The sequence below is a fragment of the Pelodiscus sinensis genome, chromosome 2 (assembly GCF_049634645.1).
Source record: "Pelodiscus sinensis isolate JC-2024 chromosome 2, ASM4963464v1, whole genome shotgun sequence".
NCBI lineage: Eukaryota > Metazoa > Chordata > Testudines > Trionychidae > Pelodiscus > Pelodiscus sinensis.
The window spans coordinates 30,275,439-30,297,910 of NC_134712.1; the positions used below are offsets into that span (position 1 = coordinate 30,275,439).

The 22,472-nt window shown below is 40.1% G+C and overlaps 1 protein-coding gene across 3 annotated transcripts in view; it reads left to right on the forward strand.

Moving 5' to 3' along the window:
• RSPO2 (R-spondin 2) overlaps window positions 1-17,632 on the forward strand; it is a 177,665-nt gene extending 160,033 nt beyond the window's left edge. For all 3 annotated transcript variants that reach the window (XM_075920218.1, XM_075920219.1, XM_075920220.1), the window contains one exon: window positions 16,920-17,632. In XM_075920218.1, the coding sequence (XP_075776333.1) occupies window positions 16,920-17,029 (110 nt within the window). In that variant the 3' untranslated portion in view covers window positions 17,030-17,632. The remainder of the gene's footprint in view (window positions 1-16,919) is intronic.
• Window positions 17,633-22,472: the final 4,840 nt, after the last annotated feature.

A 22,472-nucleotide genomic window follows, 5' to 3' on the forward strand; every position in this document is an offset into this window, starting at 1 on the left:
ACAGAAGAAGTTATGTGATATTCTAATATACACTGGAATGGAGTCATGTATCAATTCAGCTTTTATGCAGTATTGTTGTAGCTGTGTTAGGTCCCAAGATATTAAAGAGAAAAGGTGAGTGAGGTCATATCTTTTATCGGGCCCTGTGAATGAGTGAGAGAAACTTCAGGTCCGGAAGAAGAGCTCTGTATAGGTGTCTTTCTCACCAACAGAAGCTGATCCAATAAAAGATATTTTCTCACCCACCTTCTTATTCAGAGATGCAGATTTTAATGAAGCAAGGTGTTTTGGGTTAGGAGAATGAGATTTTTAAAGAGTTCCCAGTGGGACTGGAACTCACCCCTGCAGCCTAGTCACTCCCCTCCACAGTGTAGGGTGGAGAGATGACATCACAGGGGCAACAAACAGCCCCTGTTCCACATGTAGAAGATTCTCCTCTGCACAGATATCTGAGGCAATAATGGGGCTTTCTGACCATGGTCCAGTAAAATGTGCTTAAGAATGTGCCCAGTTTCAAGCACGGGAGTGACCTCTCACATGCTTAAGTGCTTTGTTGATCGGGGCATATTATCAGCAGGGTCTAACTCACTGTGCATGCTTTGCCCACTCCAAGGTGCAATGCAGAGTTAGTACCATCACATTGACTATAATCATGCATCAGAAGTATGCCAAGTATAGTTCCTCTCCCACCACAGTTCCTCTCGCTCCCTGTTCCACCTGATATACTCCCTCATTTAGTTTGTGTTTCCACACAGTGCATGGCAAAAAACAAAATCTAGGACAGGCAAGTGGTATATGGTCCTAATTAACTGATTTTAACTCCCACGTAAATTGGCCAAACAGTATAATCTCTGAGACAAAAAGATTAAATGGATGCAAATCAGACATTAGGAATGGTAATTCACATAAACATGTGGGGGAATATTTTAACCTCCCTGGTCACTCAACCATGAATTTAAAAGTAGCCATTCTTCAACAAAGGAATTTCACCACACAATTAAAGAGAGAGACTGCAGAACTGGAATTCATCTACAAATTTGACACTTACCCTAGGCTTGAATAAAGACATCAACTGGTTAATGCATTACAAAGACAATTTCCCCTTCCTCTAATGTCTGCATTTTCACATCAAAAGCTATGAATTAGACACATCCAGCCCACTTAATTAGCCTCATTAACACAGGTCCTACAATTGTTTCTGTTATTACGACTCCAACACATCTGATGAAATAGATCTTACCCACAAAAGCTCATAATACTATATATTTTTGTTAGTCTCTAAGGCTATGTCTAGACTGCAGAGTTCTATCGGAAAAAGACATGCAAATTGAGGACTGCAATTTGCGTATCTTTTTCCACTTTTTTTTGGAAGAAGCTTTTCTGACATTTGGCCCATCTAGAGCCAAATGTTGGAAAAACCTCCTCTTTTGGAACATCCCATATTCCTCATACAATGAGGAATAAAGAGATGCCAAAAGAACACATCTGCTTTTTCGGAAACTCTGCAGTGTAGACATAGCCTAAGGTGCCACAGGACTACTTATTGTAGTTTAAAGTTACAGACTAACACAGCTACCCCTCTGAGACATTTTCACTTTAAAGTAGTTATACTCAGATCAGGGATGCCTTACAATCAGACTGTTTAAGTAGTCCACGTCTGCAGTGGAGAATTTTGAAAAGAGCTTAGTGTCCATACTTCATTGTTATTATTTCTTTGGTGTCTCTTTGCTGGCTGTATTGCAGCAGGCAACAAAGCTACTCCCAAAGCTGTGCTGGTATTATTGATGTTAATAGTGCATAAACAAATGTTTTGGCAAGATGAAATGCTGCATAAGTTGTAGTAGTTGAGTTTGTTTGTATGTTTTTTTTTCCGTTAAATTAAACTGGCCATGAGATCTTCAGCTTAATTTGAAACAGGGAAGAATCAACACTTGCCACTAGAAAGAGAGAAAGCTATAAGAACCGAAATATTATTTTCCAGCCTCTCTCTCTCTCTCTCTCTCTCTCTCTCTCTCTCTCTCACACACACACACACACACACACACACACACACACACACACACACACACACACACACACACACACACACACACACACTTTCTATAATTCTAATAATGCACTTAGAAGCCAGTAGAACAGCACTAACAGAATGTGTAATGCAGTGGGTACTAATGTGGCCAGCCATATAGTTGCTCATAGCTCCCTCAGAGAAATTTGTCCAGGTCAAGTACCTCTCTCGTGAGAGAGAGAGAGAACTCTGCTAATACACTGGACAACAAAGCCATAACTTTCAGATCATCCTTTAAATCCAAGATGACAGCAGCACCAGATAATTTATCACCTGAGTGTTCAGTAATTCTCATTGCCAGAATGAGGTCTAATATTCCATTATGCTGTATTGTGTGCCATATTTTGGTGTTAGAAGACTTTCCAAACAACAAAGTTTTGTGGAAACTCCAAAGGCATTTTTCTGTTGGCAGAATAAGATCCCAACATATGTCCCCTGGGTTGGAAACCCTATGGAAGGTTTAAAAAAAATAATAGACAGATGGTTAAGGAGCAGTTCATCCTTTTTTCTAATCTGATTTGTTAGTCTGTAACACCATCAGTATCATGAACCAGTACCCTATATTGTGCTTGATCAGTTAGAAGTTTGATCTTTATTTAAGGTCTTGTGCTTTTGAATTGCCAATAAGGGTAAAAAAGATAATGGTCTCTTTGCTTTAGTGTGTCAACCAGTCAAATTTTGCCAATTCTATTCCTCAGACATATTTTGTAACCAGTGATTTAGCATTTAAATTGTATGAATACACCCACCAAATTTTAATAATACTAATAACTATGCAATTTTTTCCCTCATACACAATCTCTTCTGATTCCTCCTGTTTATTTCCCAAATTTTAATCACTGGTAATTAGGCAATTAACTTTTCTCTGCATTGTTTCATGATTCTTTGATTCGTTACGTTCACAGTACCTTGAGTTTCAGTCACAATTTTGTGTTAGCTCCATTACAATCTTCTCTCTTTGTTGTTAGTTTAATGTCTTTCTGACTAATTTAACTAGTTCATCCAGCAAATTTCCTGTATTGACATAGATACCATGTAAATTGTACAGTCCTGCCTCCTAGAGAAGATTATCCTATGTTACACAGAACCAAACCTCTCTATTTACATCAGTCTAGTCAAACAGTCTCTACTACTTTTTGCCAGCACTTTTCCCTTGCTCGTGTGGCAGAAGGGGTCTTCAAATGGATGATCCAGACATTCCTCTCTTCCATCTCACTTCTGACTTCCTTGAAATCTTCAATAACCTGAGAAGTGTCACTTGAAATTGTGTTATCATCATCATCATCCATGGTGTCCTTCCAGTTTTCCCTTTAAAATTCCGCCAGACTTGTAGTCAAGTCCCTTGTCGGAGTGCCAGGAAGAAACATGTCATCCTGCTGTCTTTTTGGCCCTGGTTCAGTGTTCTGTTCACTTGCCTAATATGCAGGCCTTACTGAGGACTGTCTGTTTCCTTTATTGCAGCTTTGGGCACATTTGAAGTCCTTATGGAATTAACTGAGTTGCTAGGTTTAGGAATTACCCCTGCAGTTCTCTGTTACTTTCTTTCATTTGAGGCCTAATAGACATTATCCTGACAACAATTCAGTCACTTACCTACATTATAAGAAGGTGGCAAATTCCATGCAACATCAATACAAACTCCTAATACATTTTTTGGAAGAGCTGGTAAGTGTCATATATATGGACACCAATGCCTTAGAGTTGGGTAGGAGAGGGGTCCTGGAAACTAAATTTAGATTGGTGGGGAGAAAAGCTTATCTCTAGAACTCATGTACTAGCTTCCGCTGAAAAGCTGTTAGTTTCATGTGCAGGATCAGCTAGACGGGAGGAGATTGGGTCTCAATAAATAGATAAATGGATGGTATGAAGAAGTGTACTTTTTATTTTTGGGGGCACAGGGAAAATTCTAGGGGAGAAAACCTATACAGATATGGATTCCAACTTAACCATAGTGCTGATATAAAATTTTAACAAGGATAGACTATTGTTCTGTTTGGAAGTCCATTATGTCCAACAGTGACATTTTAACTGGGAAAAAATCCTTAATGTGTTTCATCTTACCATACAGAAAGATAAATGTGCGCAACCTGTCATATATAATCCATATCGCATATAATAATAATCTTTAAAAGACTGGCTAATGCTGTGCACCAGTATTTTTGATTAAGTTAATAATAATTTAACTGCTATATGAGCTAAAAGCATTATATAATTGATAAATATTAAGTGTACCTGTCTTGCGCCACCAGTATTCCTGTTGGATAATGTTTTATTTTAGCTTCCAAAAGCTCAGTTCAGCTGCCCTTACTTATGTTGAATTTAAATGGAATTACTTGTGTATTCAGGTGCTTCTGATGGTAAGGTAGAGAGAATTGATCCCTGAACATTTCTGCTGTTTCAATAATGAAGTTGTGGGAATAAAGTGAGTGTGTTTATTATGTTCCTGATCAAAGTGCTTAAAGGGAATTTAAAAAAAATATGCAACTAAATAGCACTTTGGAAAATAAAAATTGGCTTCAAAATAGTACCTTCTCCACATAATATGTGTGTGTGATAGGTCGTTAATGGAACCTAATCCAATTTCTAGTGCCGAAATTAAATCTTGTAGGCGCCACAAATCATTGATATCTTAATAGAAAGATGTTCTTTCTTTGCAATGTATAAAGAAATCAAAAGTAAAGTCAGTAAAATAGGAAATGAGAGGGAGAGATGGAAGAGAAGTGAACAAGTTGTGAAATGCTAAGCAGAATTCTAAGCTAGAATACCAGATCAGAATCCACTTCAAGTTTTGGGGAAGTTCACAAGCAAACTTCAGTACATTATCAAATAGAAGTAATGTGTATATATATAAACATAGTTTTCATCTGTGTATGAACATATTGTTACAGCTACTCCCCGAGTTGCGAACGGTCGAGTTACGACCGTTTGCACTTATGACCAAAGCTCCCATGGAGCGGTTGTAAAGGTGGTCTCCGAGTTACGAACGTTACCCGCGCTTACGAACAGCGCAGTCGCTTGTAACTCAGTTTGGTCCGAGTTACAAACGGATCGAGTTATGGCCAAGTGTTTGGTCCATAACTCGTTCGTAACTTGGAGAGAGGCTGTAATTACTTTCAAATTGGTTTTATACATGTATTATTTATAGGCTTAGTGATGGGAAGTTGACTTTTGGAAGTTGTACATCATTGTCTTGATTTCCATTATTTCTCCTCTGAAACTGGAGAGATTAACACAAATTATTGTTAAAATGATTATTCTTTGTTGTGTTAGAATTATTGTCACCAGTCCACTTATTGAGCTTTTTGTAGCTGTCTTGATAGATGCAATATGGTAGATCCAATAGCAGGCCTTTCATGGTGCAATAGCTCTTCTGATGAAGTGATTTTTACCCACAAAAGCTTATGCCCAAATAAATCTGTTCCTCTTTAAGGTGTCACAAGATTCGTCATTGGTTTAAATAAAATTTTCAGTTTAACACTGAACAGTTTTGTTATGTAACATTCATCTGTAGTTTCTTAGGTGTCATTTTGACCATCAGTTTGGAGAAAAACACACATAGGAATTAAGGCCAAAATATTGTATAAGAGGTACATTGGCCAGGTAAATCCACCTGTGGGCACTTTTAGGAAACACCTGATTTTCAGATAGAGTACATAGAGTTCCTTTCAAAATCTGGTGGTGCCATTTCCAGACTGGGTCATGACCAGCACTGACAGCGAGACCCTCTGCCCAGGGAAGGATGTCAAGGCAGGAAAGCCTAGTAGAAATGAGAGCCCCGGGGGCACCTGTCTCACCCTGGAAGCCTGCAGGTGTGTGTGTTGCTGGGTGTGACTTCAGCTTCTCTCTGGCTTCTCACCACCATTTTTAGGCCATTTAGTTAGGTACCTTACTCAGTGCACTCAATTTAGAGAATATTTGTGTAAGGCCCCAATACTGCAAGTGTTTTACTTTGACTAATCCCCAATTGACTTAAGTGGGATTTCTCATGTGAATAGACATGAGCATGTAAATGAGTTTTTGCAGCGGCCTATGTGACTTACCTGGTTCTGATTGCTGTGCAACAGGCATGTTACTTGAATTCTAAATTTATTTAATCACTTGAAAATTGGGGATGGTGGTTTGACAATGTTATTGTAAAGTGCTGTATGAATTGGCAGTATTAAGGCTAATGAGAAGCAATCAGGGATAGAATTCCGGACATCCTAGTTCTTAGTGTTTAATCCGCTAGACCATATGGCTTTGGGAGCAGCATCAGTTCCTCCCCCAGCTTTTAAGCATTCATAAATGTGGATTTTTTTTAAGCAAAAGTGGATTCTTTTTTATTTAAAGAATAACCCTCTCAGACCATGACAGATACATTACAAAAACTAACACTGAGAAATGTTATATAATCCAACTCAAGAACAAACTTGAGAACAGAAAAATGTCAAGGTGGGGGGGAACCTTGGATATCTTGGTTTGGTTCTGCTTATCGAGGGCCTGCTATTACAACGTGATGAGTGCCCTCACTGAGTGTGCTGAGTGTGATCAGGACCTTCCAGGATTGGGTTGAGCCCTAAGTACCTACGGCATGCTGACATCCATAATACAGGAAGTCTAATTCTGATTGAACCTGCACCAACGGGCTATATTGACTGCAATGGAGTTACTCCTGATGTTACATCAGCAGAAATGAAAAGAGAATCAGGCTCAATATTTCTTAGATTTATTTTGCTTCTCAGCTAAACATCTACTTTGAGGGTGAGTTTTCTGAGAGGTTGTATAGCACTTTACAGCTGACAGGCTCTCTCCCTCTTCTTTCCACTTCTTCCATGAGTCTCCCTGTGTGAGGTCCTTATTTTTAATCTTATTTTGCAAAATGAGTCAGTTGGCTTCTATTCAAGGCAGAATAAGTTGCTGCTTCTGCAAAGAAAATTAATACTCTTGTTTGGAAGGGTGAAAGTAAATTAATAACTGGAGGAGGAGAAGGCAAGCCTGCAATTAGTATCACCACTACCCTCTGCTGTCCACAGTATAAAAGAACAGCTCTCTCTCCCAAGCTTTCCTATCAAGAGTCTTACTGTTAGTGAACTTTGTACAACTTTGGTTTTCTTATCTTGATGTAAACTCAACAAGGAGAATCTACCTAGATAGCTTTTGTTTGTTGTTGTTGTTGTTTTGGTTTTGTTACTTGTGAATTATATGATTTCTGTTGGACCCAGTATTTCCCAAATAGACAACCTCTGAAGATTTTTTGGTGTCAGCCAGAAAGCAAGTTTCCGGCATAAATTTTTATAGTCTTGCTTCCAGTGTCATGTAGATAGTTCTTTCTAACCAGGTTTTCATGGGCCAAAAGGAAAGTGGATGCTTAGTTTGGGAGGAGCAGGAAATGGCAAAAGTTTGTCTTCATTTTACTGCTGCTCCTTTCCCCCGAAATAAAAAAAATATCAGTATTTATTTTTTACTGGGTGTGGCTCAAAGTAAAAAAATCTTACCCAGTCTCTACCTTTCCCAGCTCTCAGTCAGAGATTTTTCACTGGATTGATCCACTCAGGCAGGTCCTGCAGCTAACAGCTTTTGACTGTATTATTCTGGTTGCTCGACAAGGTTTTTGAGCAGCCCTTTTGGTAACCACATCAAAATAGCCTTTGAAAAGGGTGCTTCTCATGACATGGGAAGGTGAATCTTTCAATCCTCATGTGTTTGTAGTACTCCTTTGAGTGGCACTTGCCTCCTTGGCATTGTAGTAGCAGCGTGTTCATTATATTTAGCACCTGGGATTTATCTTTGTGTTTGTACAGCATCCAGTGCAGCAGAACTCTTATAGTGACAGATCCTGCAGTCACTGCTGCAATATGAATATGAATTGTAAAGTTTGCCTAGTTCCTTTCCTCTGTTCCTTTTGGTAGTCATCTTACATTCCCTGTACAGACCCGGTGTTGTGTATTGAACACTCTGAGATAACAGTTAGACTAGGTCACTGCTATAAGTTTCATAACACAGCAGAGCTTTGCCAGTGCTGGCCAGAGCTCAAATGACTCAATGTGAAAGTACCAGCTCCAGACACCCAGCTATATCCCTAAATCTACACTAGGACATGGAAAGTTGCCACTCATTGCTGCAACTTCTTAACTCCACTGAGAGTATCAGGAAATGAATTGCCGTTGGAGAGCAATAATGCTTATACATTAGTTTCCTCTTTTTATATATTAGCCACAGACAGATATCTATCTATCTATCTGTTTATCTATCTATCTGATTAGCCACAGATACGTTTTATGTGCATATAACGTGTCTGAGGGTAATTTGACTATTTGGCTTGCTTGACTGTTCTCCATTATCTCCAGCCTTTCTTTCAGTAAATGTTTATATGTCTAGAGGATGCAAACTGTAAATCAAATGTAAATGTCCAAGCATCCAATATTTTATGCAGGATAGTGCCAAGTTTTGGAAGCTACTGTGCCAATCCTGTCTCTTCAAAAATGTACTCTTGGCATGCTTCTCTCCATTTTTGATCCTTCCAGTTATACTGTGGCCAAAAGGGCTAATGTGATCCTCGGATACATAAACAGGGGCGTCTTGAGTAGAAGCAGAGAGACTATTTTACCTCTATATTTAATACAGATACAACTCCTGCTGGAATATTGTGTACAGTTGTGGGGTCCATAATTAAAGAAGGCTATTGATAAATTAGAAAGGGTTCAAAAGAGTCATGAGAATGATTAAAGGATTAGGAAATGTGCCTTATAGTGACAGATTTAAGGAGTCAAATCCATTTAGATTAACAAAAAGGGGGTTAATGGGCAACTTGATTATAATCTGTAAATGCCTACTTGGGGAACAAATATTCAACAATGGGCTCTTCAGTCTAGCAATGAAAGATGTAATGTGTTCCAGTAGCTGCAAATTGAAGCTAGACAACTTACACTGAAATAAGGTGTACATTTTTAACAGTCAGAGTATTTAGCCACTGGAACAACTTACTCAGGGTCATTGTGGATTCTCCTTTACTGGAAATTTTAAAATCTAGATTGTATGTTTTTCTATAAGATATTATCTAGGATTATCTATGACCTATGCTATTTAGAAAGTCTGTCTAGATGGTTACAATGTTCCTTTCTGGCCATGGAATCTGTGAACTCCAACTTCCACCCTTCCCCTACTGGTTTTTCATTATTGTTGATAATCTGCCTTGTATGAAACACACCCAAACACTCCTTAATTAGAATGGAACAACTTTCTGCTCATCATACAAAGGAAATATTGCTCTGAGTGTCCAATTTAAAACGTCAACAACAGCACAATTACAGGAGTGATTTACAAATGTGAAAGCACTGAACCCTCAAAGCAGAACTAAGACAGGGAAAGATCTGCAGGTGTATATTTAGAAAGATCTGCCTCATGTTTCAGCACTATTGTTTTAATTTAACACCCATAGCTGCTGACATGTGAAACCTCAAAATATGTACATACATGGATAGGAGTGGAAGGAATAGGGTTGCACCTTCAGGATCCATTGATTCAGCAATATATTGAAATAGGAGAGCATTTTAAAGAAACAGCAAGTGCAATTTCAATATTTTCCATACTTATTACATAAAAGAAAAAAATAACAGCAACAACAGCAACAAAACACAGTTGGCATAGGGATACCTGAAAATTATAGGAACCTGAGAATCAAATCATAAACACTAGAACGTAAAGTGAAGTTATAGTCATGGATGCTTTATTATTATTTTAAAATTAAAATACGTACTGCCCTCTTGTGGAGAAAAGCTGTATTTTGTCAATCTAGAAAAGCCAGAAATGAAGAAATGCTATCAGATCACATCCATCTTTCTGTGAGGACAGAACATACAGCTGTTGTCTAGACAGAGGATACACCAGATACTAAACTGATAATATAGGTCATAATAGCCATGGAACTTCCACGACAGTAGTTTATTGATAACTTTGTTAATGTATGAAATATGCTTTGCTTAGGCTCTGAGGACATGGCTGATTTTTGGAATGTTATGGATACCCCTGTGTTTCAAATATCTTACCTTTCAAAATGTGCATTAGGAAGATCATCTCTCCTCTGAAAAGGATTGACTGCAGCTCCCTTCTTTCTGGGTCTAGTATCATGTATTCTAAACTAGCCAGAAGGGTCTGTTCAGAAGGATATGCTGTGTTTCCAAAACCTCATGGCTCAGGAGGTAAGATCTCAAGCAGGGAACTGAGCATGATGTGTCTCACATGGGAGTCTGCACATTTTTCCACTCAAACTCATCTGAAGAAATAGGTTTTGCCCACGGGGCTACTCATTGTTTTTAAAGTTACAGACTAACATGGCTACCCCTCTGAGACTTTTACAGATCTAGAGACAGTAAAATGATCAACAATAAAATCAAATTTAAAAAATAAAAGTGCCAGATTAGGTCTGATGCTTTGTGGGACCATTATTCACCAGTATAAGGTCAGCAGTTGGCACCAAGAATGATTTGTCCAGAAACACATGCATGCTGTAGGTGCTATATTCACTGTTTGCTACTAGCCTACTAATTGGTTTGCCCCTCAGCTAGGGAGCAGAAGCAGCATATTGCTTTCTGAGGGTGTGTCTACACACCACCCTTACTTCTAAATAAGCTAAGCAGTTTGCACTACACACATTGGGCTCGTCTACACTGGCCCCTTTTCCGGAAGGGGCATGTTAATTTCACCTATCGTAGTAGGGAAATCCGCGGGGGATTTAAATATCCCCCACGGCATTTAAATAAAAATGTCCGCCGCTTTTTTCCAGCTTTTAAAAAAGCCGGAAAAGAGCGTCTACACTGGCCCCGATCCTCCGGAAAAAGCGCCCTTTTCCGGAGGCTCTTATTCCTACTTCAAAGTAGGAAACAACAAATAGTCTGGTAGCACTTTAAAGACTAACAAAATAGTATGTGACTGGTCATTCAGGCTACACCTACACTGCGGAGCTATTTTGGGATAGCTCCGTTATCCCAAAATAGCTATTCTGCTTCTTAAGAGCAAGCCCATTATATTGAAATATAACAGGCTCACATTCTGATGTCCTGTAAACCTCATTGTATGAGGGTTAACAGTCATTTTGAAATAACACCTTATTTCAAAATTACCTCAAAATAAGCTACACAATGGCTACGTCTACACTGGCCCCTTTTCTGGCAGACTTTCAAGGAGAACCTGACCAGAATAATAAAATAATTCCTGAAGATAAGTCTTGATAAGGAGGCAGCTATTTTGGAAAGCAGAAACAACGGCTATGGCTCCATGCCAAACAACCAGTTGGGGTATTTTTACTAGAAATAGTATAATGTCTTTTAAAGATCAGAGCTTACTATAAATCTAAGTTGACTATTCCCAAACAACTTGTGTGCTTGAATTATGTCTGAGAAAGATAGTTTTATAAACAGTGTGGATCAAATTTAATATCTAGGGGTATGTCTACATTACAGGCTTTTGTTGACAGAGCCTTTATTGACAGATACTGTCGACAAAGCTTCTGTCGACAAAGAGCATCTAGACTACATCCAGTTCTGTCGACAAAGCAAGCCTCTTTGTCTACATGAGAGTGTAGACGCAAAGGACTGTGTAGATGCAATAACGCCTTCTGTCGACAGAACTCTGGACAAAAGGCATTATTCCTCGTAGAATGAGGTTTACCACCGTCGACAAAACTGCTCAGTTCTTTCGACGTTCTGTCAACAGAACTTGGCGGTAGTGTAGACACAGGTATAGTTTTGTTGACAAAAGTCCACTTTTGTTGACAAAACCCTGTAGTCTAGACACACCCTGAGGTATTGTCTCTTTCAGTCACATTCAATGACACCATAAACTAAGATGGTTAGTGATGACTTGGACACAAATTGGGAGGACAGGTTTAGGGCCACATTGTAGATTTTAGAGACTAGCTGTATAAGGAGTGTTGAGGGGGATTGTACCAGCCTCCTCACCATGAGCCTGGTACAGGCTGAAGCATCCTTTATGGAGAGCTGAACCATCAATTAGAGAGGCACAGCTTGTTCTTGCCTCTCTGAAGTGTGGTGCTAAGCAGAGGTTGGGACAATGAACCTCCTTTTCCTCCTCCTCACCCTCATCAGGGTGGGGCAGGAGCTAAAAGTCCATGTGGTTTCCTGAATTCACAGATTCCTCTTGTCGTCTCTCCTGTGTGCCCTTCATGATGTCTGCCCACATTCCAACCTTGAGCCATTCTCTCTGGGTAGTGTGCTGGGAAATCTGTATATGGAATAGACCTTGGGTAAAATCTAACCCTCTCTTTAGCAGCCCCAAGAACCTCAGACCTGTGTTACTCTGCTCTGATGGAAGGGGCTTGGATCTATGGGGATGCTTGCTCAGCAACATACAATGGGTGGGACAAGACATGGGTGTGGCTTTGTGAGGGTTGATGCTGCCAGAGTATTGACTGCTAGTTCACATCTTTCTTCTGCACCAGAGTTACCTCATCCACACAGTTGAAGAAACCTCTGTAATGCAGTGGCAGGACCTCTCTCTGGCTATCCTGGGGGAAAAGTCTTTCCCTCCTTCTTCCTACATGTGTTTCTGGTGCCCACAAGCTATCTGATTGGCTGAGATTTGACATTTTGTGCTTTTGTATAGACCTACTTCCTCTACCATAATATACAAAGCCATAATACTCTGCAATAGAACAGTCTGTGGCAAATTGTAAGAAAGTTCTTTCTCTTCTTCTTAGCATACATTTGCTGACAAAGTAAATACTTTAAGATAAATTTGAATGTAATGAAACTTTGCTTGAACTTGGTAGCCTTTTAATTCAGTACTTTTTTCACAAGTCTGCAAGGCTAGGTCTATACTGCAGAGCTATTTTGGGATATTGGAGGTATCCCAAAATAGCTATTCTGTGTCTTGAGAGCAAGCCTGTTATATTGAAATATAATGGGCTCGCTATTCCAACATCCCTGTAAACCTCATTATAGGAGGGTTAGGGGAAGTTTCGGAATAGCGCTTTATTTCGAAATTTGGTGCTATGTAGACAGCGCCAAATTTCAAAATAAGCTATTTTGAATTTACCTTGAAATAAGCTACGCAACTTGCATATTGCAAATTGTATAGCTTATTTTGAGGTAAGGGTGTTATGTAGATGCACCCCAAGATTCTGTTGCATTCTAGGAACAAAACAAGCATGATTTGCTAGTGTATAGAATGCCTTTTAAATTACCAACAGCTCTCCATCCAAAACTGTATTTGGACTTTGGTGTTATGTGTGTTCAGACAGCACACAGCACTGACATGTTGCCAAGAGAAAGTCTATCCCTTGCACTAGGTTAGCACAGTAGTGTGTGTGGTGTGAGGAAGGGCAAGGCAGCTTTAAAACTGAAGCATTCCAGAACTGAAGCATTCTCTCTCTTGATTCAATCCCCTCCATTCCAGCCCCCAGGAGTTACTTCAGCCCTAGGGTTGTTTCCAAAAGGAAAACAGTGAAATGGTCATTGTATTTGGCAAAATCCATGTTTTTTTAATAGACTCGCTTAATCCCTTGAAAATACTTGAAATGGTCCTTGTTGCTGCACTATACTATGATACCGAACCACTGAAGTATGTTATATTTCATTGCTTCTTTACCAACGGGTATCATATTCACATAGCACACTAGCAATGTGATTTGTAAAGGTAAACTGGTAGAATGCTGACATAAGTGGATACAGTCCTTTCATGGTCATTTTATCAGTGTGCTTCAGCATTCAGTTTACATCTTATACTGATTGAACACTCCACACAGCATTCTATTTGGAAGGGAGCATAAAGAAAATAAAATATGATGGTCACCATATATTAAACTTCCTTTTGCTGAATGCTGCATGCACTGGTCCCAGGAAAGTGATAAAAGAGTCATGAACTGATCAGCTTCAGACACAAAACTCCAACGAAGGCAGGAGTGCACCCCCTGCTCATCTGACCAGCAGCTTTAGCACCACTTTCAAAATTGCTTCCTACCATTTGCCAGTTAATAAATAAACTTTTCCAAGATTCAGGCTTAAAAACTATTTTAAACATGTAAAATATGAAAAAACCCAATATGAAATTGTTTAAACATCACTTTATATGATCCCTGGATCAAACCAATAAAATTGCATGAGAAAATATTGATGTGATATAGACATTTTTATAATTGAAATCACCTTGCTTTAGTGTCATTTTTTGTCAAATGTTTTATCTTTCTGACCTTATTAGATGCGCCTGATCATTAGATACAGTGTTACTAAATAGTTCTAACTTGAAAGCTGCTCCGATTAATGATTGGCTGTGGGACTGGAGCTTTACTGTGTAAGCCTAATTTAGATGTAAGTGTGGCAAAATGCCATCATTGAATTAATGCCAGACTTGAATGAGAAGCAGAAGAAAACTCCTAAGACTCTGATTATATTAATATGGGACCACAGCTATGCCCTTGTTAGCTTAATGCTGTTATATTTTAAAATTAAAAATGAGTGTTCTTCTCCCCATCAACTCCTAATGATGATTACATATAATGGTGCAATGTTCAAGGATATATAACCCTTGTTATATATATTTATATAACCCTTGTTTCTTTTTAAACAATGCCCTTTATCTAAATTCTTATGATGAAATGGGAGAAAATGTTTCATAACTTTTCATTGTGTCTGCTTTCATTTAAAAAACCCTATAAAAGCAAGACAATATCACACTAAGAAAACTTCTCTTCTGCTAAAGAATATTCTTTCTCCTTATAGTTTATGTTTTTTATATTATAGGCGATCTTAACTTTTCTCCACTCTCATCCTCTTAAGTGAATTTTGTATTCCCGAAATGTGCTGGGTTGGCAGCTCTAGAGATTGAAATCTACAGTTTTTCCACTGACTATATACAGCAGTAAAAATGTCTCTAATACTCTTCAAATAATATTATCTCAATAGGACCTGTATGCTTCCATCAAAGGCCCAATAGATTCATACCAAAAAGAACATTGAGCACAAGTGTAAGGTCCTGATTGAAGAAAGCAGGACTTCACTTAAACACTTGCTTAAGAGTTTGGAAGAGTTGAAGTCCTTATTTATTCATGCACTACAGGCAGTCCCCGACTTACGTCGGATCCCTAGATACGAACGGGGTGAGGCAACTCCCGCACATGCGCAGCAGCATTCCCGGGGCTCGCTCACCTGGGTCCTAGGATCCTCCTCCTCCTCGGGCCGGCTCCGACTGGGGTCCCGCAGAGCTGCCGGGCAGAGGAAAAGTGCCTCCCCACGCCCGCTGCCCCCCCCCTGCCAGCAACAGGCTGCCTCCTCCCCTGAGCAACAGGCTGCCGAACAGACAAAAGCAGCCTCTCTGCCCCTCCTCCCCCTATACATGCCGGGCTCCCGGAGCGCAGCAGCGTCCCGGGGCTCGCTCACCTGGGTCCTAGAATCCCCATTCTCCTCCTCTTCGGCCGGCTCCAACTGGCCTCTGTCTGCAGCAGCTGGCCACAGGGACAGGGATCCCGCAGAGCTGCCAGGCAGAGGAAAAGTGCCTCCCCACGCCCGCTGCCCCCCCCTCCGCGGCCTTGCAGCCTGCACGCCTCCCCTCTCCCCCCCTGCCAGCAACAGGTTGCCCCCTCCCCTGAGCAACAGGCTGCTGAACAGCAGACAAAAGCAGCCTCTCTGCCCCTCCTCCCCCTATACATGCTGGGCTCCCTGGGCAAACAAAGACTCCACCAAAACAAACAAAGTGCTGGCCTCATTGTGTTAGCAAAAAAAGGACCCTCCTCCTAGAACCCTGGGTGGTGTGTGGAAATAAAGCTATTAGCTCAAAGCATGGTGCAGAGCTGTTTGGTATTTGATGAGTTACTCCTTTAGTCCTGAGTTTGTCACAGGGACAGAAATAGATGTGAAATCTTCTGAACAGGGGAACAGACAGCAAAACAAACATTAGAGGGGAGTTAACCTTTCCCTATGCTATCCAAAACTAAAAAAAAATGTTTGGCTAGAGTTTCCCCTACAATATGTACCAGTTCCGACTTACATACAAATTCAACTTAAGAACAAACCTACAGTCCCTATCTTGTACGTAACCCGGGGACTGCCTGTACCTTGAAAATTTGCTATTCTGGTTATTGACACATTACCACAGTAGTTTTGGGTATGTCTACACTGCAAAAACAAAGTCACAGGATCAATTTGAAGAGCCAGCTGATTTGGATAAAAGTAACTCTCTTGGGCTGGACCTGGGCTCTGAGACCCAGGCTGTGTCCAGACTCAGGGGTTTTTCGAAAAAAGTAGCCTTTTTTCGAAAAAACTTTCCCTGCGTCCAGACTCAAGCCACGTTCTTTCGAAATTAATTCGAAAGAACGCGGCTTTTCTTTCGATGGCGGTAAACCTCATTTCACGAGGAAGAACGCCTTCTTTCGAAAGTTCCTCTTTCGAAAGAAGGTGTTCTTCAATGTAAATAGGGCTTCTTCAAAAGAGAGCATCCAGACTCACTGGATGCTTTCTTTCGAAAAAGCAAGCTGCTTTTTCGAAATTTCTCCGTGCAGTCTAGACGCTCTCTTTCGAAAGAGGCTCTTTCGAAAGAGCCTCTTTCGAAAGAAGCCTGCAGTCTAGACATAGCCCCAGAGAGGGGATCTCAGAGCCAGGGCTCCAACTAAAGCAGGAACATGTGCATTGCTATTTTTAGCCCCAAGTCAGTTGACCTGAGGTATGAAGCATGCTGCCTCTGGTTTTTCTTCATTGTAGATGTTCTCTGTGTCAACATTGCCACACAGTACATATTTTTTCAGCCCTCATGTTTTCTGACCAGCTTTTGGAATATTTTTTTTGCATTCTCTCCAAAGAACCAAATAAGCCAAGTAAGCCTTTACATAATGATTTTGTTTTGTTTTGTGCTTTTTTCCAATTAGGGAGGAGGACAGCAAAAACAAAGGACAAGAGAAAGAAGAAAAAGAATTTAATGGAAAGAGCTCAGAAGCAGCACAGCATCTTCCTAGCTACAGACAGAGCTAGTCAGTAAAGACTTTTTTGTTTATATATATTTTTTTTGCAAAGTGCACAAAAGCTGCTATATGCTTCTGCATATGGATGCATTGCATCCTCTGCTTTGACAGTATTGGTTGCAAAGAACTTGTGAAAAATGTCCACAAATTTGTGTTATTTATACTTTTTAATTTTTGAATCCGAAGACTCCAATGGTTGGAGCGCACTGAGTTGAATCAGTGGAAGTGGTGTGGCAGTTTGTCAAAGACTTTGCATTCAGTGCCTGGGAGATGGAAATGGCCAATTCGTTGAAATTAAAGTGCAGCAGGAAAGACAGCAAATTACCATTAGATAATGGACTTGTGCATATTTATATAAAAGAGGAGGTCTTGGTGGTATAGATACACTTACATTTATGGCCTTTGTTTCTTATATTTGTACATTTCAAGAGTAAATGTATATGAATATCAGCTTAGTGTTAATGTGTGTATTCTCTGCACCCACTGTATTGAAACTATTGTATAATAAAACTGCTTTAAGATGGTATGCCACAGGAGTTACTGCTTAGTGTTCTAGGAGCACAGAAGCCCCTATGTGTACATATTATGCTCTTGGTGTATAAATAAACTTATTTACTGTACATTTGTGCTTTCATTCTTATGTGTAACATATTATGTGTGTTTAAAGTTGTCACTTTGGTTCCAGTAATTCCAGAACATAGTCCAGTAACATTTACTTTTTGCTATGTTTTGAATGTTTTTACAGTTTATCATTACCTTTAAGCAAGACAGATTAATTTCTCATTTGTTAAGGCACTTTCAGATACAAAACTAGCTTGTATTAGCCTCAGAACACAGTGTCAGGTTTGCAATACACATGCCTAATTCTTTCAGTAAAATTTAAGAGTACGTCTAGACTACAGGCTTTTGTTGACAGAATTTTTGTCGACACATACTGTTGACAAAGCTTTAGTCGACAAAGAGCATCTAGACTACCAGTTCTGTCGACAAAGCAAGCCATTAGATGCAAAGGACAGTGTAGATGCAATAACGCCTTCTGTCAACAGAACTGTGTCAACAAAAGGCATTATTCTCGTAGAATGAGGTTTACAGCCGTCGACAAAACTGCTGAGTTCCGTCAACGCTATGTCAACAGAACTCAGTGGCAGTGTAGACACAGGTATAGTTTTGTTGACAAAACCCTGTAGTCTAGACACACCCTAAGTCTCTTCAGTTACAATGTAATCTTGCCTTTGTCTTGAGCTGAAATGTTAGTGTTGCTTCTCACAGAGAGAAATCTGCCCCTAAGAGTGAAAATGAATTATGATGGTGACAGATGTTCATAGAAACAAGATTGTTAAAGGGGAATTATATGAACAGCACCCATTATCTATCACAGGAGTTGTACGCATAGCTCCCTTCATGCTGTTCTCAGTATTTTATTCCTGTCCTAACAGGATTACTTCAAAATTCTAGCCTTACTGGTTAGCAAAGGGGCCTTTTCTCTGGGGATTATAATTTATAGGTACAGGGGATTCATGACTTGGCACTGCCACTCAGTTCAGGAATTTGTAGCAAGTTTCAGCCTTACAGTGCATCTAGACATGTTTGTTTATTGCCTTTTCCCATTTAGAGAAGGAGAAATCACAAAGGGTATATTTCAGTAGGCTTGCATTATTGGGCCAGCATTCCAAGTGAAGATCTGCCGTGGAAAAGTCTGCACTACAATTGCTACCTGCTGTCACCTGTGAAGGTTAATCTGACTTTAGAACTAAGATTGACTGTAATTCATGACCTTAAGAGCTAGAAAAAAATATAAAACAAACAAAGAAAAGAGGCTATCTCTAGAAAATAAAACTTAGTTTTACATTTCCTGGTTCTGCTCTTCACAAATAAATTATGAAAGAAAAATATAAACAAACATGGATATCATATTCATGCATAGCTATCTAGGTGTATTTTTACTACTAGAAATATACAGTATTAAGCCATATATGAATGTTGTAGGAAGCTTCTTGTGGATTTTCACTTAATCCTGAAGTTCTCAACTCTTTCCATTCTCGAGTATATTCCTATTTAGCTAGAGCATGTTATATATAGTACTTTATTGTTAAGATTAATAAAATTGTTCTAATCCTGGGTTGTTGTTCTGGGCATTAAATAGATGACTTAAAATGTTGCCTATTTTGATTGTTGGTTATCAAGTTTGGTAATGAATGCAATGAACACCTGAGCAGAATTCCACTGGCAGGGATTACAAATATTTTATTAGTCATGTCATGGAATTTATTCTACAAATACAATAAAACCTTATAGTCAACCTCTGAGTAAAATATGTCGGTTCCTTTTTTAAATTTAAAGACTGGATTTCCTAATAATGTAATCCAAAAATAATATTCAGAGAAGTTTGGTGAGTAGAGATGTGTTTGCCAATGGAAGTTGAATGAAGACTTTTAACTAAACAAGATTTTGTCAGTTATATATGTGATATTGTAAATGGGCATTCATCCTAAAACAGATTCTATATGCTAAACTTAAGATGAAGAATAAGCCTTCGTTTCTAGTCTCCTTATACTAAAATGCACCTGTCGAGTACCAATAACAGATAGAACCAGTGTTGCAGATTCAGGACATCATTTAAGCACGAGCTTACGTACATCCCTTTTCAGTACTATTAACATGAGTGAGACTTAAGCCCACGCCTAATTGTAAGCACACAATTGAGTAATAGCCTGAGTGATATGGATGCTTTCTTGAACTGGGTCTGTCACACTGTCTGCAATGGCTCACTGTTCTCAAAACAAGGACATACACCCCGAAGTGGTGGTGTGTTCTATAATTAGATTTCACCAAACCAATAACAGTAGTCCTACCACTACCTTCAGACTCTCCAGTCTATTTTGCCACCTGGACAAACTGGACATAGATAAATGGTCACTTCCACCAAAAATCACACCACATTCAGATTGCTTCCAGTCCCAAGAGACCACTCACTTACCCCACATCAAATTGTGACCTAGATCTTACACCAAAGACAGCACTTGTAGCCTTTCCTGTAATAAACTATCTAAAGGTTCATTCCCTAGGACAACAAAATGAGAGCTATTTACAGATTAAAGCAAAATAACATATACACACAAATGAGTTAGCATCTTACTCCTCAAAGTGACAGGATAATCTGTCAATTTGAAGTGTCTTGCAGTGTGGACTCAGGAAGCAGCTGCAGGGATCTTTGGCTGAGGCTATGTCTACACTACCAAATTTTGTTGACAATACTTATGCCGACACAACAAAACAAAATTCTCCAGAGGGTGTTCACACTTGCTCCCTCTGTCAACCGATTATGTCTACACTGGGGACATCATCATCGACAGTTTGAGCAGTGCACTGTGGGAATGTATCCCACAGTTCCATGTTGTGGGAAGGCAGAGCTGATCACTGCGCATCTTCGGGTTCCCTGAGAGTTCTCCCACAGCATTCTCAGCTGCCGGGTATGGCATCCTGAGTAGTTCTGTGAGCCCTCCGTGTTGAGGAATATCAAAATTGCACAGCATCTGTCCCCTTTCTCCTGCATTAGCAGTCTGCCTTCTGCTGTGTTCCAAGTACTGGGCAGCAAAGGAGCACTCCAAAGATTTGCTCTTTGTTCCCCAAATGGAACAGCACACTCAGCTATCAGAAAGGTCCCACAGCTTTGAGAGGGGAGGGGCACATTCCAGCAGGGCAGCAGAGATCACAAAATGCTGAACACAGTCATCAGGGCAAGCATTGTGGTTATTGGGGGAAGCCAGTTTTGTCAACAATCAGCAGAGCCTGCCTTGGCTCTTCATCGACAATAAAGGGAGAGGAAAAGAAAAAAGTCACTCGTAAATGTCTCTTGGAAGTTTTTGTCTCCAAAGCTTGGTATTTCTCCCAGCAAAAGTTGCATTGCAGTGTGAATGCTCTCACTGTTTTGTCACCAAAAGGCAGTTTTTGGTGACAAAACATGGTAGTGTAGACAAAGCCTCAGAGTCTATCGTCCTTCAGAGTTCAAATAGCCAAAAAGATGGAAACTTTTCTTGGGGTTCCTTCTTTCATTCAGATTCCAAGCCAAAGTACAAGTTTGCTTGCACATAGCATTTCCCAGGTGTTAGCCCATCTTTGTTATGGAATGATCCTTGATGACCCATTTGATATTGATAGTCCTTCTGTATGGGTATGTCTACACAATAACTAGCGTTATTTTGAAATAACTTAGTCTGCATCTATACAGCAGGCAGTTATTTCAAAATAATGTCAACATACTGTCAAGCTGGAAGACTTCTTACTCCAACTCCTGTAAACCTCATTGTACAAGGAGTAAGGGAAGTAGGAGGAAGAGTGCTCTATTTTAAAATAAGTGCTGTGTAGATGCTCCCAATTTTGAAATAAGCTATTTCGAAATAAGCCACACAATTGACATATCTCAATTTGCGAAGCTTATTTCTAGTTAAGACCTGCTGTGTAGATACACCTTAAGGATAGAGGGGACCATTCCTATGCCTACGTTCACAAGTTCGGAGCAAATATTTTCATAGTTATAAAGCAAAAGTTACATATTTTCTTATTGCATGGAATACAAACATTGAAAGTGAGTTTAAGGTATACAGCAACTTTCAACATTTCACTGAGTATAAACACTAACAATACATTCTTCTAAGACTAATATCTATTTTGAGCAAACTGACCTACAGATGAACTGGTCTGGTCTCCAACTATAAATTTATTAGTTTTTAGCTTGTGCCTGCAGCTAGGGCCAAGGCAGGCATCTGGCCTTCCATGGTCGCAGGGTCCAATGTGAAGAAAACAGAGATACTGCGCGTGATGGCACACCTGCCTGATGCCGCTGCTCCTGGCTTCTACCCTCCTGCCCCCCCTTCCTATGCCCATTCCCCCTCCACCTGCCCCCCATGCGATATCTCTGCTCCATCCCCAAGTGATGCCAATGCCCCTTCCTCAAGCAATGCCCATGCCCCCTCTCCAAGAAATGCCCTTTCTCCCTCCCCAACTTCTCTCCAGCTCCGCTCCTGACTAACCCCATGATTTTTCCAGACCCACCCATCCCCAGCTCTGACAAGGTCCTCACACCTGAGGTGGCACATCTAGCTTCCCCCCTCCAGGTTATGAGCCCCTCTCCCCTACACACCTTTTAACAATGTAATATAATTACAGACTTTGTTTTGTTGGAAACAACACAGATGTTTTTATTGAGAGGTCAGGGAAGGGGCGAAGGGAGTGGTTGTGGTGGGGAAGGGATAGGGCAGCAAACCAGAGGCCCCCTATTGGGGAGGCCCTGGGGAGAGTTACTGGGGTACATGAGAGAACCTCTCCCTCAGGGCCTCCTGGATGCTGTCATGATCATGAGAGATGGCCAGCAGCCTGGGGACTAAGGGGCTACTATACCTAAGCCAGGTAGAGTCGGCCAATAGAAATGTACATAGGAATTTCAAACTGGGACAAAGGAAT